At 48.6% G+C, this 13,431-nt stretch overlaps 1 protein-coding gene across 3 annotated transcripts in view; it reads right to left on the bottom strand.

Annotated features, from left to right (window-relative positions):
* LOC119446386 (uncharacterized) overlaps positions 1-13,431 on the bottom strand; it is a 261,982-nt gene that overhangs the window by 184,129 nt on the left and 64,422 nt on the right. For all 3 annotated transcript variants that reach the window (XM_049664106.1, XM_049664105.1, XM_037710809.2), the window contains exons 2-3: positions 5,063-5,418; positions 4,246-4,411 (exon numbers count right to left, since the gene is read on the bottom strand). In XM_049664106.1, coding sequence (XP_049520063.1) covers positions 4,246-4,411; positions 5,063-5,301 — 405 coding nt within the window. In that variant the 5' untranslated portion in view covers positions 5,302-5,418. The remainder of the gene's footprint in view (positions 1-4,245; positions 4,412-5,062; positions 5,419-13,431) is intronic.

The raw sequence follows: 13,431 nt of genomic DNA, 5'->3' as shown, positions 1-13,431 counted from the left end.
AAACGGGTAAGTATATATATATATATATATATATATATATATATATATATATGGAGTAGTGGTGATGTATTTTGCGAACAAAAGAGTGATTTTTCTCGGCAGGCCTCTCGTGCTGCTCAAGAAATGGGGCGTGCTGCTTTCTTTTCCTTCCCTCTCTCCTTAAGGATATACTTTGTCTAGCTTCTGGTCTAGAGCAAGCTGCTGTCTCCGTGCAGACGTGCAGAATCTCTCAGCGCCCGAGCTTGCTTAGATGAACAAAAAGAAAGGCTAATAAAAGAGTTGAGAAGCAGTCCTTAACGAAAAGGGAAGGCCGTACAAGTTCGGGACGCGTCCTGGCGAGGCGCCGCGCTGCTTTTTGCGTCGCGTGTGGCACAATGGAAACGCCCGCTCGGATCTCCTCCAAAATTGCCTTACGCTATGAAAAGAAAGAAAGAAAGAAAGAAAGAAAGAAAGAAAGAAAGAAAGAAAGAAAGAAAGAAAGAAAGAAAGAAAGAAAGAAAGAAAGACGGGATGGTCCGCGGAATCCGAAGGCTGAAATGTCCCCATGCGATCGAAAAGGCTTGGTTTTGAAGAGCAAACCGAACGCATATATATAAGGTGGGCCATTGTGTTCTAGGCTCAACGAGACTATAGAAAGGCAGCCATACGAGATACGAGACTGTGTTAATATGCTGCGCAGTTCCCACTACGTGTAACGACAGTCCTTTCGTATAACATTAAAAAAAAATGTTATTGAAGGACACAGGTGTCGCTAACTGGTTCCACGTTTGGTGTATGTATTAACCACGCTATAGGCCTAAATAAGGGGAAGTCGCTGATGAAAGAAATACTTGGCTCGGTGGAAATGACTGGATGAAGTTAGGCTTAGCCTTAGTAGCTAAGCCTAAGGGACTCAGTCGCGGCAAGCTTGATGTCGCTAGCAACCGTGGAGAGGTAAACGACGAACGAAGCCGCGAGAAAGGCAAGTAAACAAGTAAATGAGAAGAAATAGTAGGTTAGACGTCGGCTTGAACAACGTAAATGACGCATGGGAACAGACGGGGAAGGTGGGAGATGGAAATTCAAGACGATGAGCAAAACGAGAAGAAATTGAAAGCAGCCTGAACCAACGTTTCGACAAGTGGACTAGTCTTTTTGAAGGTGACGTATATGGCTCCTGCTTTCACCTTGTTCACGTTTTGATCATCGCAAACGAAGCATGTCACATGTGCATGTTAACATGCCAAAATGATGAAACGGAGGAAATTATATTTCTTCAGTCTTTTCTTAGCCCAGCTCAGAAGTCCAGTCAGGCTTAAGCATTTCAGTTGTTTACAGCAGTGTTTCTGTACGTAATGTAGGAGCAGTGCTATACAGCTCAATGTGAAAAATGAGACATTTTGTTATCTATAGTAAAGAAACAAAAAAAAAAAAGCTAGGCACAGGCATGGCGGAGCTCCTGCTTCAAGATGGTCTAACAGTGTGTACATTTGGCAAGTCGCATCAAGGACAGATGCCACAGCAGTAAACGGCACACGTTGGCAGTTTCCTTAGGTCACATCGGCAACTGGCACTTGTCAATGTAATAGAGGCCACAGAGGGAGAGGAAATGTCATTTTCCCGTCATTAGGATTTTAGAAAAAGTCTGAGTAATCGTTGTGGTCCTGTCTGGGGCCTCCGCCCCCAGCGGTAACAGACACAGAGCACGCACGCACACACAAAAACACAGAAACACACACACACACACACACGCACACACACAAACACACACACACACACATACACACGCACGCACACACACACACGCACAAGGCTAGACGAGACGAGCAATTAAGTGAACGAGAGTACAATATGTTCTCTCACGAAACAAGTCAGCGGATCGGACGCGTACAGAATTAAAGAGAAGAAACAACGAAGCCGTTAATTGCGTCGCGAAAAATCTGAACGTCAGCGAATATTGACAGAAACAAAAAGAAACGCGGAAAGAGTCCCGACGACTTTTTGTGTAGGTTTGAACGAGTAATCACGCGGCAGCGAACGTCGGGCACTCTCTCATTTGCTTGCGCGGTCGATGATTATAAAGCACGCGCAAAGACAAATGCATTTCGACGTTATTCGCCTGCGTTCAGCAATTCCGGACGACAATGGGATGAGGCGTTCACTGTCGATTGAGAACACCCGATGTCAGGGTAGTAACTTGATCGGTGCCGGCACTCACCTCCCTCCCCACCTAGAGCGGGGACCGGTTATCCTTAATTTCAGCTTTCGCGAAGCCGCCGTGACAGGCCTGTGACAACGTCGTTATATGACCTTCCAACTCGCCGTTTTCTTTCTTTCTTTCTTTCTTTCTTTCTTTCTTTCTTTCTTTCTTTCTTTCTTTCTTTCTTTCTTTCTTTCTTTCTTTCTTTCTTTCTTTCTTTTTCTTTTCCGCGCGCCGATAATTATAAGCACAGTGCTTCATTTTTACGTACTTAATCCCGTGCAGCGCTACACGACCTGATTGCAAGCTGGTGTGACCCCTCCCACTGGCAAGACGGTACATGGCCACGACTCACCCGACGCAATGATTCATAGCTTAGGCAGTCTGTATAATAACTGGAGTAATCCTGATGACCTCACCCAGCTGTACCCTGTTGCTCCGCGGCGCATACTCGGAGAAAAAAAAAAGCTAGTATAGACAAACTAATGCCAATTTGAAAATACACAAGGCTTACCAGGCCCCAAGTCAGTGATGGCGCTAAGCATGCCCCACTACCAATATACCCCATCACATTACCTAGCCACCCCACGAGCGGATCTACGAACACTTGGTGTGGTGCAATACACGAGGTCCTATTCTGCTACTGGACAAGCTACGAGTCTGTAGCCTATGAAGGTACTGCACGGAATTGTGTGTAGAACAGCCGTTCGAGCCAAAGGCAATTTGGGAGCTTTTTCTCAGATTCACAAGAAATCAAAGGCACGAAGTAAAACGCCGAGGTGATGGGGAAAGGCAGGGGGGAGGGGGGGGGGGGTGCGCCTGTGTCGTGTTCTATTTATTTTCGCTACATACCGGCCCTGTCCGCTCCGCACGGCGCGACGAAATTGCCCGCTTCGAATTTCAGTCCCCGAAGATTGACAATGCGAGGCGATGTATTGGATTACCGCTGCGAGGCATATTATTCGCTGGAATAAAGGCGACGGAGGACAGCTTAGGGTAATTCCTTGACCTGTTAAACATGCACTGTTCTTCTTTTCGCGGAACGTGTGCCTCTTGAACAATGTGAAAGACGAAGCCAACGTTACGCCATAGCCTTTCTGGCTGTGATTTGTCGTTGTACGTTGGATATACTAAATTGATTTATATACTCTACGGATTGACTAGTCGATTCAATGCGACGATCAATTGTGTATTATTTAACCCAAGGAATTATCGTTTGTCCAGCTATCGATGTATGTGGCAACACGCCGTAGTGGCATGCTGCCATAATCATATCGTTGTTTCGGCACGTAAAATCCTAAAATTCAGAATGTTTTATGTACGTGGCATTCTTATCAGTAGAGCACGACGCTCCCCAGTGCTTATCTGTGTCTGCTAACGGATGGATGGATGTATGGATTAAAAACTTTATGGTGATCCATTAAAGCGCGCGTCAGCGCGCAGCGCGGCCCGCTCCCACGTCGGGACAGAGAGGCCGAGCCTCTCCGCCGCGTTGCGGGCCCGTTGGACATCTCATAATTGTTCTTCGAGGGTGGGATGTCATGACGAAATACTTATATTATATATGCCGGCTGTAGACTTTACGCCCTTTCAATAAATGAAGATAAATCGCATTCGTATTGGTGTATATATTGTTATAATCCTTAAAGCTCTTGTCGGTAGATACTGTACAGCGTTCATATATGCGATGATGCAACGATCGAACGTAGTATCCTTGTATCGAGACTGATTTTCATGCAATTCGTGAATCTGCCACGCACTAGGGAATTTTCATCGGTGCAGACGTCTGTTGCAATAAGTGTCATCGCCTTTAGTGTATACCGCACTTTGCGACGATATAGTTTAAGTGCAGATGTAAGAATCAACCCGTATATCTTCGTATCCAGACTGATTTCATACATAGAGAAATACCAACTATACCAAAAAAAAAAACTCCCACCGTTAGATCCACGCATCGTTGCATAAGGGCTATCATCTTCAGCAGGCCGCGCTCAACGGCGACTTTTGTTCAACCAGCGATAGAACATCGCAAGTATACAGGCGCTATACCTGCGTCGCTCGCTCACCTTCTTGACGAGCTGTATGGGGAAGCAGACCTCTCCAGGGGCCGAGCCGGTGACCTTGTCCGGCGTGACCACTTCGCAGCCGGCCAGGCTGACCGAGATCACGGGAACCTTGTCCGAGACCTCGTAGTACGCGTCCAGCTGTTCCGCGTGCAGCGCCACGTAAAGCCTGCGAAGGACGGGAACCACATTCAGCGTTATAGTGTTATTCCCAATTCCGTTATACAACGCAGCACTGATTTCACGCTTTGCTCTTGACCAGCGGTCTCAAACTCACGGCAGCCGTCGCCTCTTATCAGTTTTTCATAGTGGGGCGTACTCCAAAAAACATTTTCGAAAGCGAGTATAGGAACCCGAGTAGACTATGATTGTGCATTGACTAATTGCGTTTCTTGTTTCGTTGATTTAGTCTTTTCTTTCTTTTTCAAGTATTTCCATCACATACCGCGCCTTAGTCCACATTGAAGTTAAATTAAGTAGCATGGAAGCACATTCCCCCAACCTCTCCACTTGAAGTTCCAGCTAAATCTAATCCAATCTACAGCTGTTAATTTTTTCTACCGTATTATTCCACTAACCAACTGGCCCAGCTTTCAGAAAACAAGCAGCGGGCACCGCTGCGACATGCCCATCATGCAGAAGGGACATAGAGATAGGCTGAGCTCACGGTGAGCCCAGGGCAGCAAGGAAACATTCGCTATGGCCACGCGGGCTCTCATGTGACATGCGTGCTGGAGATCGACCCTCGCTCTGTAGACCACAGCGAATATAGTGGCCGCACGCAGGCCCACCAGTAACAGCGTGTGCTTCCAAGTCGCACCTGAACCATAGATGGTCCCCAGACAGTACGTGCAGGTAGCCGTCCTTGATGGGCAGCGGCCTGACGGGCCGGGACAGTTCAGCCAGGCCGTCACAGGCCTCCTCTTCTTCCGAGCTGCCGTTGGTGGGCGGCTGCGCCGAGCCCTGCGTCGGCTGCTGGGGCTGGGCGCCGGAAGAGGACGGCGTGAGCGCGTCTTCGCCGCTGGACATTCTGCGCAGCCGCCGGAACCTCAGGCCCATGACGGCGGGCCCATGCCGGCTCCCGCTGCTGCCTCCGCCATGCCGCCCGCCGGCTTCTGCGCTGGGCAGCGGGGCGAGCGAGCCTCCGAACAAGGGCGGGCACCACGCGTGGAGAGTCTGCGGCACCGGAACAGAGAAAAGAGAGAAAGGTCACGCGTTTGTTGCCTCACCAATGCGTACTATATACACTGCACCATGGAGTAAGGAAACAGATAGAAATTAAATAAATTCTTCAAACGGGTACAGCGACCTAAGCATGCCCTGGGAGGGAGGATATGAGAGGGATAGGTATACGTTATGAAGAACGGATACTTATTGCGCGAGACAGGAAACGTACAACACAATGAGAAGGAACACAGGAAAGTTTGAGCGTAATTGACGCCTCTGCACGACAGAGGCGTCAATGTATGCGAAAGACTAGCGGGAAACTGTATGAAAGCAAGGAATACGACAGGACGAACACTCGTCCTGTAGTCTTTCTCGTTTTCATACTAGTTCATGCTCGTCTTTTCGTTCTTATGGCGTCTTCGTCTCTTTCGTTCTCGTCTTTTCGTTCTCTTTTCGTCGTGAGGTTCCGTATTAAGTCCAAGGGCGATAAAATCGTCGCCGCGCACCGTACACTGTATCTGCGAGTGAAAGCATGCGCCGTTGAGCCGGCAACAGCAGCTCGCGCACACAAGGACAGGATGCGGGAAAGAAGCGCGCAGTCTTCCAGTCGCGCACAACGCTACGGAGGGAGCGTAGGGAGGTGGAAGCGCCGCGCTTTACAGCGTTTACGCGCCTTGAATGGCACCTAGAACATAATGAGGTATATCCGAATGCAATGGCGGGCTACCGGCATGGTCGGTCATCGATCGATAACGTGCTTGATTTGGTAACATCTATTCAACACCAAAAGTGCATGAAACGATTAACGGTGGCGATGTTTCTTGATATGAAAGACGCATATGATAATGTAGCACACCAAGCAATCCTCGATGCTTTGACCGATGTGGGCATTAGTGGCAGTGCACTGCGCTGAATTAACAGCTATTTGGAGGCTAGATCCTTCTTCGTACTTACAGATGATGGAATGACATCCCACCATCTCTCCAGCAAATGTGTGCCGCAAGCCGGAGTGTTAAGCCACACGCTCTTCAACGTAGCACTGCTAGGCCTTGTTCGATCATTGCCAAGGACGGTCCATATATCCATCTATGCAGATGATATCTGCATCTGGGCTTCCGGCGAGACTCGTCCGAAGATATGAGCTAGGCTGCACAAGGCGATCACACAAACGTCGTCTTACCTGCGTATGAAAGGCCCAGAACTATCCCCCGAAAAGTGGCGATTAGTCGCATGAAACAAAGTACCGCTTTCGTGGAGTCATCACCGACCGTGATTTGTCTCGGACGCCACATATTTCATGTATGAAAAAGAGGTTGACTGCAATAGCCCATGTATGCAAATCTGTCGGCGGAAAGTCTTGGGGCGCATCTGTGCAATCGATGCTAGAGCTGTACCAGGTATAATTTGTGGGATTCCTAAGATACAGCCAGCCCGTGCTGGGAAGCACCAGTAAAACAAGCATTCGAACACTCCAGAACATACAAGCCCAAGTTCTACGGACGTGCCTCGGCCTCCCTAACTGTGCATCCACAGCGGCCACAATCGCCATAACGCGTGACCACCCTATATCAAGGTACATTACAGTTGAAGCTTTATGAGTGCACATTCGATATGTCGCAAGGACGCCCTTTCACCATCTTGCTTGCCTGCCAACAACTAGGCCGCATACGAGTTTTAACCGTCTCCTGACTTGTCACGGCGCATCGCTACCATCGAATTACGTCTCAGCAGTATGGCCTTCATTGCCACTGTGGTCTGTGCAACCACCTCGAATATGCCTTACCATTACAGGCGTCAAGAAGATGGCACGAATGCCGTCAGCGGCATTGAAGTAGTCAGCATTATTGCTGCTACATAAGGTCCACAGTGACCATGTTTACATCGATGGGTTGGTCATTCACTCCAGTTCAGCCGCTGCAGTATTTGTCCCAGCAAAATCTATTGTGATAAAATTCCGGACATCGCGCTTGATCGATCAGGAATCGCCCCAGAAATGGTCCATCTCCTGCGATTCCAAGGCCACCCTCCAGAGTTTTCTCTCTGCACTACGTCGTGGACCCCACGAACGACTTGTCGCGTACACACGCGAAATTTGCCATCTGGCAGTTGACAAAGGACATGACATCGTCTTTCAATGGCTGCCAAGTCACTGTGGTATCCTTGGAAACGATCAAGCAGACGCAGCCGCTCGATCTTCACATACCGGTGCCGATTGCGTCGCCATACCTATGAGAACAGTTGCAGCGGGAAAGCTCCGTGCGCTTGCTCGCGAGCAAGCGATGGAAGCCCAATGGAATTCAACAGACTTTAAAAACCAGCGCCTCCGTTGCCTGGGTCCTAATCTGAAGCTACGCCTTCCACACGGCTTACCATGGCGGGAGGTAACTCTCATCTGTCGCCTATGGCTTGGAGTACATTTTACCAACGCGTACTCCTTCCTTATCGGAAAGGCCACAAGTTACGATTGTGAAACTTGAGAGTGCAAAGAGACGATAGCACATCTTCTGTGTGATTGTCGTCGTTATAGTGCACAAAGGAAAGTCCTCAGCACCACGCTCGACAAGATTGACAGCCGTCCCCTTAGGGAAGCCAGAAAATTCTTGGTCCCTGGTTTCAGCCAACGTCGGCACGAACTGCTTTAAAAGCGCTAGTATGTTTTTTAGAAGAATCAGGACTTATTGAAAAACTATAGAATGTGCGAACTGAGGCGTTCCTTTTTTTTCTTTATTATATTTTTTTTTCTTCTCTTGCTTCCTTATCTTTTCTGTCCTTTTCTGCCTCACGCCATCCACCTGTGCAGAGTAGCCAACCGGACATTTAACCTCGTTAACCACTTTAGTTTTCACCTCTTAGTTTCCTTCCTAAACAGCGAGTTTCCGCGGTCATCGAGTGAGATGCGTTCGTGTTTGCTTGTGCGCGCGAGACACCATGCTTGTTAATTTAGTTAGTGTCCTTAGGCTTACAGGTTTGCACGGCCGAAAAAACTACTATGCTTACTTTGTATAGTTCTCCACTAATTTGCTATCGCAATCGATGCTTCCCCTTTCGAGCGAAACTGCTACTTGTTTTTTTAATGCCCTTTCCTGGTGAAAGTTCTCGCCACTGTCAGTGCGTATCCCTCTTATCGTCCCAGAGAAGTGTTACTAAGTGAGTGGAACATCATATTCTTGTTCAGCATAGGTTCTGCCAACTAAGTAGAACGTATATGCACAAGTGTTCCCCTTACTTAGGACATCTTAGGACATATTGAGACATACTTAGGACATATTGAGAGTGCACTAATGATTGCCATTTTATTACGGAGCTACAGGCTGCAGTCAATTCTTGTGAAACTGAAAACAGAAAAATAGGAGTGCGATTCATGTATTTCATTTTATTCTATTTATCTCTCTATCTATGACAATATGCTTCGTCTGCTGCATTTACTACACAAGCATGTTTTGACCTGAATCTGAATTGCTGGTGCCTAATGAACCTCTTTTCACGGAGACAGCATCGCAATAAACTTTCTAGGATAAGTGGAAAGCCGAGAAACTTTGATAAAGAACGGGGCAGAAGTTGGAAATGACTTCGGTGCAATGAGCATTCACGGGGCGATCGTGTGATGTGCGGCAGAACATGTTTTAAAATGAATTTCAAGTAATCCTCGAAGCGGCAGACAGGAGCTATAATAGTTATTTATAGCCGTCTGTAACACCCTCGCTCGCTCATTATATAATATGTGTTCTTTGAGCTATTCTCATACCTGGGGTTATGCAGCCTATACGTTTATCAAAACACTAAATTTAGTCGCACCCCCGTAGCTGCCGTTAATCTAGAAAATGGGCCACAAAATCAATTCACTTCTCAGCACTACGGGTGGGCGATATTTCAAGAAAATAATTCTTTCTCTTTTTTTGTGACATGTAGAACAAAATTTTGTTCACGTGCACAGCCAGTTAAACAAGCTTTCTTAATCACCGAGTCGACACGCCTCACTTCGATCGGACGGGAAGTGTCGACAACGGAAGAATGATGAGTTACGTTGAACCTTGAGAGAGCCTGAAATATTTGAAGCACCAAGACGCATGTGCACGAGCAGAAAACCGCAAGAACCAGCGATTCCGTTGCAAAGTTTTCGAGGGTCGCAAAATTCAAAACCGGCAGCAGTGGGAGACCCTGCTGCTCAGCTCAGACCAGCAAGACCAGGTCTGAGCCCTCCAGCTAGTCGAGGCAGCCGCTGAGAGCCAGGGGATCTCGGCCGTGTGCTAGGTGGAGGGAGGCCGGAACCGCCCTCGTGATTGCTGGAATCAATAAATGTTGAATCTCTTGCTCTCTTTAAGACAGTCTATAAAAAAAAAAACGGGGTAGCTTGCAAGGCTAAAGACACAGCGGAGCGGATCGGTTCCTAGCTGGTCCTGGCTATACGAAGTGATGCTAAGTTATAGGATGTAATGCCAAGTGATGCTAAGTTATACGAAGTGTATGATCATTATTCCTCGTGGTCCGTGGCATCGGTTAACGCCTCGCGAAGCACTTGCACTCCGAGCACACGTATGGGAAGTGGGGCGGCGAAAGCTATGCACAGTGTACGGGCGGCGCGCTGCAGAGGACACGTCGGGATGACGTCACGGCGCATACGCAGTAGCGCGCAGCTGGTGGGAGCTCGGCCGAGCCGCCGCCAAGGGCGCCCGCTGCAGTCACAGACACCGCGAGCGTTCGGCGCTAATGCGGGGAAACGTAGAAGCGCGGATGGCGTCGGCAGCACTGCTGCGCGTTGCCTCGTTGGTGCTGCTACAATTTGTTTCTCTCTCTCTCTATCGCTCTCATTTTCTCTTTCTTTCTCCAGAGCATAGCGCGCGACGCGCGCACTCTCTCTCGCTCTCATTTTCTCTTCTCTCTTCCGAGCATAGCGCGCGACGCACTCACTCTCTCTCACTCCCATTTTCTCTTTCTCTCTCCCGAGCATAGCGCTCGACGCTCCGCGAGGTGGTTGCTGGGCAACGCAGTGGCAGGCGGCACATATTACGGCCGGCTTTAAGAGCTCCGCTGTGACAATCTGTCTACAGTCTGTCTGTCTCTCGACTCTGTCTAGACAAACTTTATAAATTGATATACTTATAATCTCACACTTCTTATCTACTATTATATATAAAAAATGAAGAGACGATTTTTATAGGATGGTCAGACAATTCAATAACTTGTCACTTTACACTTTTTACGAAATTGTAGCATGAAGAATATTTATACAGAAATGTTTTAGACTCTACATAGACTCTTTCTGACTACTGAAGTATGTCTTCCCGAACTTTCAAGATTAGCTTTATAAAGACGACGACAATGCTACAGTAGAGGGGACTCGGGCGAATTATTATATTCCGACGCATCGCGAAATCCCTCTGCTAAGACTCCGCGGAACGCCGCCGCTTATCCTGCCCCCATTCCATCTCCCTCAACCTGGACGTCGGGATAGGCACAATGTCTTCTCCTGCTCGATTACCTCTCGCGTCGCTGACGGCGCCCTTCTCGGACAGCGTAAGCCTGCAAAACCTTTTGTCCCGGCGTCTCTGCGAAGCTCCCATTATCTTATCATCTCTTAATCCCCTTTGGCCGGCCTATAAGGTATAGAGAAGCCGGTGATTTCATTATGGTTAATCTCCAAGCGTCGCGCTCGCATTTTTCGGTCTTTGTTCCCGGCCAGCGTTGGTTGGACAAAGGGGCCCCCACGTCGATCGAGTGTTGTTGCGTTGGCTTTTCCCACGTCAGGAACGATCGTAAAACAGTGAGAAGAGAGATCAGTAATCACGTGACGGTGGAGAGAAAGAGAGAGAAAGAAAAAAAGACTGATTGAGTTAAGCCTAAGAATAGGCCCTAATTATCGCCTAACGGGCAGCGCGAGCGATGGACAGACGTTGACAAAGAACCTGGTATATAGCATGCGTTGCCTACCTGTGAAGGCGGCGTCGACAGTATCACGTGGGCAACTCGCATGCAGATTTACTGAACTAGATGCCAGCAAAGTACATGCCTTAGCACGATGCTATACGAGAAACTGACGAGACACCCTTGTGGCACTGTAGAGACGTTGTTGGTTTGTTTGCAAGCGTATGTGTTGACGCACCGAATACAACGCTAAAAACCAAAATAGAGCGAGGAGACGACACTATACCCCTGCGTTGTCTGCTCACTCGTCTTGCCTTGTGCGCTGTTTTGAGTATGAAATCCAGCCACTAACAGCACAAGCCAACACCTTCGTTGTACAAGTTGACTGCTTCACAGCGCCCAGCAAATGCACCCATCGCATGTACCCCTGATTCATGCGAAACTTCGGCAAGGGTTGTACTTCAAAGTACACTCCGACCTAATATAAAAGAGGGCACTAATTAAATTACTGTTGTAACAACGGTTCTTGCAAAGGTGTAAGTCAGTCTACGTTGTCAATCACTGTTATTTGCTATAACAGTGTTCTTGTGTTTAGGTAACAGCTAACGCAAAATTAATATCTCAGCCCAGAAACAACGAAAGATACCAGCTCTAAACGCAAATTTCGTCTTCCATTTAATATCGGCACACAGGGCACAGCCTATCGCTTACGACGCCGCAGAACACGCTGCCTAACCATAAGTTCCTCCGAGGACAACACTCCGTGACAGGCAATTCATCCTCATAGAAGTCGGTCGCTGCCTGGGCTCGCTGACGGACGAACCACACGGCGTGTGCTATCGAGACAAGTCAGGCGTCAGCTCGGCATATCTCAGCGTATAGCGCTGAATACGTGTTCTATAGCTTCCTCGGAAGCGCACTTCCTTCCGCCCTCGGTTTCGGCGCTGTCTCGGAGTTCATATAGAGAGTGAACGCAGCCACGCTCGCCGTCGTCACGTCTTCCAGCTTATATGTATATACGTATAGTCGCGCCCAAAGCCGTATTCTGCTGTTTGGGCGCCGTGCAGGTCAGGCAAGATCTACTCCTCCCGACGCGGTAATGATGAGAAACGTGACGCAGCGGTTTCCGCTGGGAGCTCCATAGCTATAGGCAGGGTATTCCATATAGACGCGTTCGGTGTACTGCGGGCGTATCACGCGTTCCCAGATCACGTGGAGAAACCACGCTGTGATGGAAGTTGTCGGCTGTGCTATGGCGCTCCCAAAAGCAACTTCCATTAGTGCCGACTATGCAGAAAGCCCTGGCGTTTATTTTGGAATAAACAACACGCACGCACTGGCAAACACAAATGCGATAGCAACACAGCAATGTCATACGAAGTAAGGTGAGCGGCTTTGGTAGCAACAACACGCAGAACTGTTGTCGACGCCATCGGCGTTTTGCCCGCGTTAGCTCAAAATGCGTGCGGCGTTGGTGACTGTTGCTGGAGCCTCTGATATAAATAGGCACTTGGTGCCGCAGCTAAACGTCGCCTCCCTTCCCTCCCCCTCCCCCACGGCCTCTCGCGCGTCCGAAGAAGGCGCGTTTGCTCTACATATATGGTGATTGTAAAGGAGAAAAGAGACGCCTACTTCTGCAGCCCTTAAGCGAGCACGGCGCAGAACGCGCGTTTGTTCTCCGCCGTGCGTTCACTCCCCGTGAAAGACGCGCCCCTCGCGCCCTTTCACTCGCACATACAGCGTTCGGCGCGCGGCGACGATTTCATCTCCAAATGACGTCATACGGAACCTCACGGCGACGGCGACGGCGACGGCGACGGCGACGCCGACGGCAGAAATCTGCTTTTGAGTGTCCATATAATTGCTATCGCAATAAAAAAGAAGGTGGCCCAAGGTTAAAGAATTACGTGTAATACATTTAAGATGTTAAGCAAGGTAGAATACGTAAGAAAACGTTATTAACCGTTTTCTAAATGCCATGGCCGACTCACACACAGGAAAGAAATATACAAAAATGAGGCAGACTCAACTGCAGTTTACATCTACTTATTAAGAAGCATTCCAAGCACCTCAGCGCGGTGGCTGCTCGCGGGAAATTCTTAAGAATGTTCTATATTCCACAGGTCGACGATCGCGGCGTTAATAAAGAATGAGAAAGAA

Source organism: Dermacentor silvarum, chromosome 3, assembly GCF_013339745.2.
Source record: "Dermacentor silvarum isolate Dsil-2018 chromosome 3, BIME_Dsil_1.4, whole genome shotgun sequence".
In the NCBI taxonomy this organism is placed as follows: Eukaryota; Metazoa; Arthropoda; class Arachnida; order Ixodida; family Ixodidae; genus Dermacentor; species Dermacentor silvarum.
Note: the sequence above shows the minus strand (reverse complement) of the source record. Positions and strands in the feature narration are given on the sequence as shown.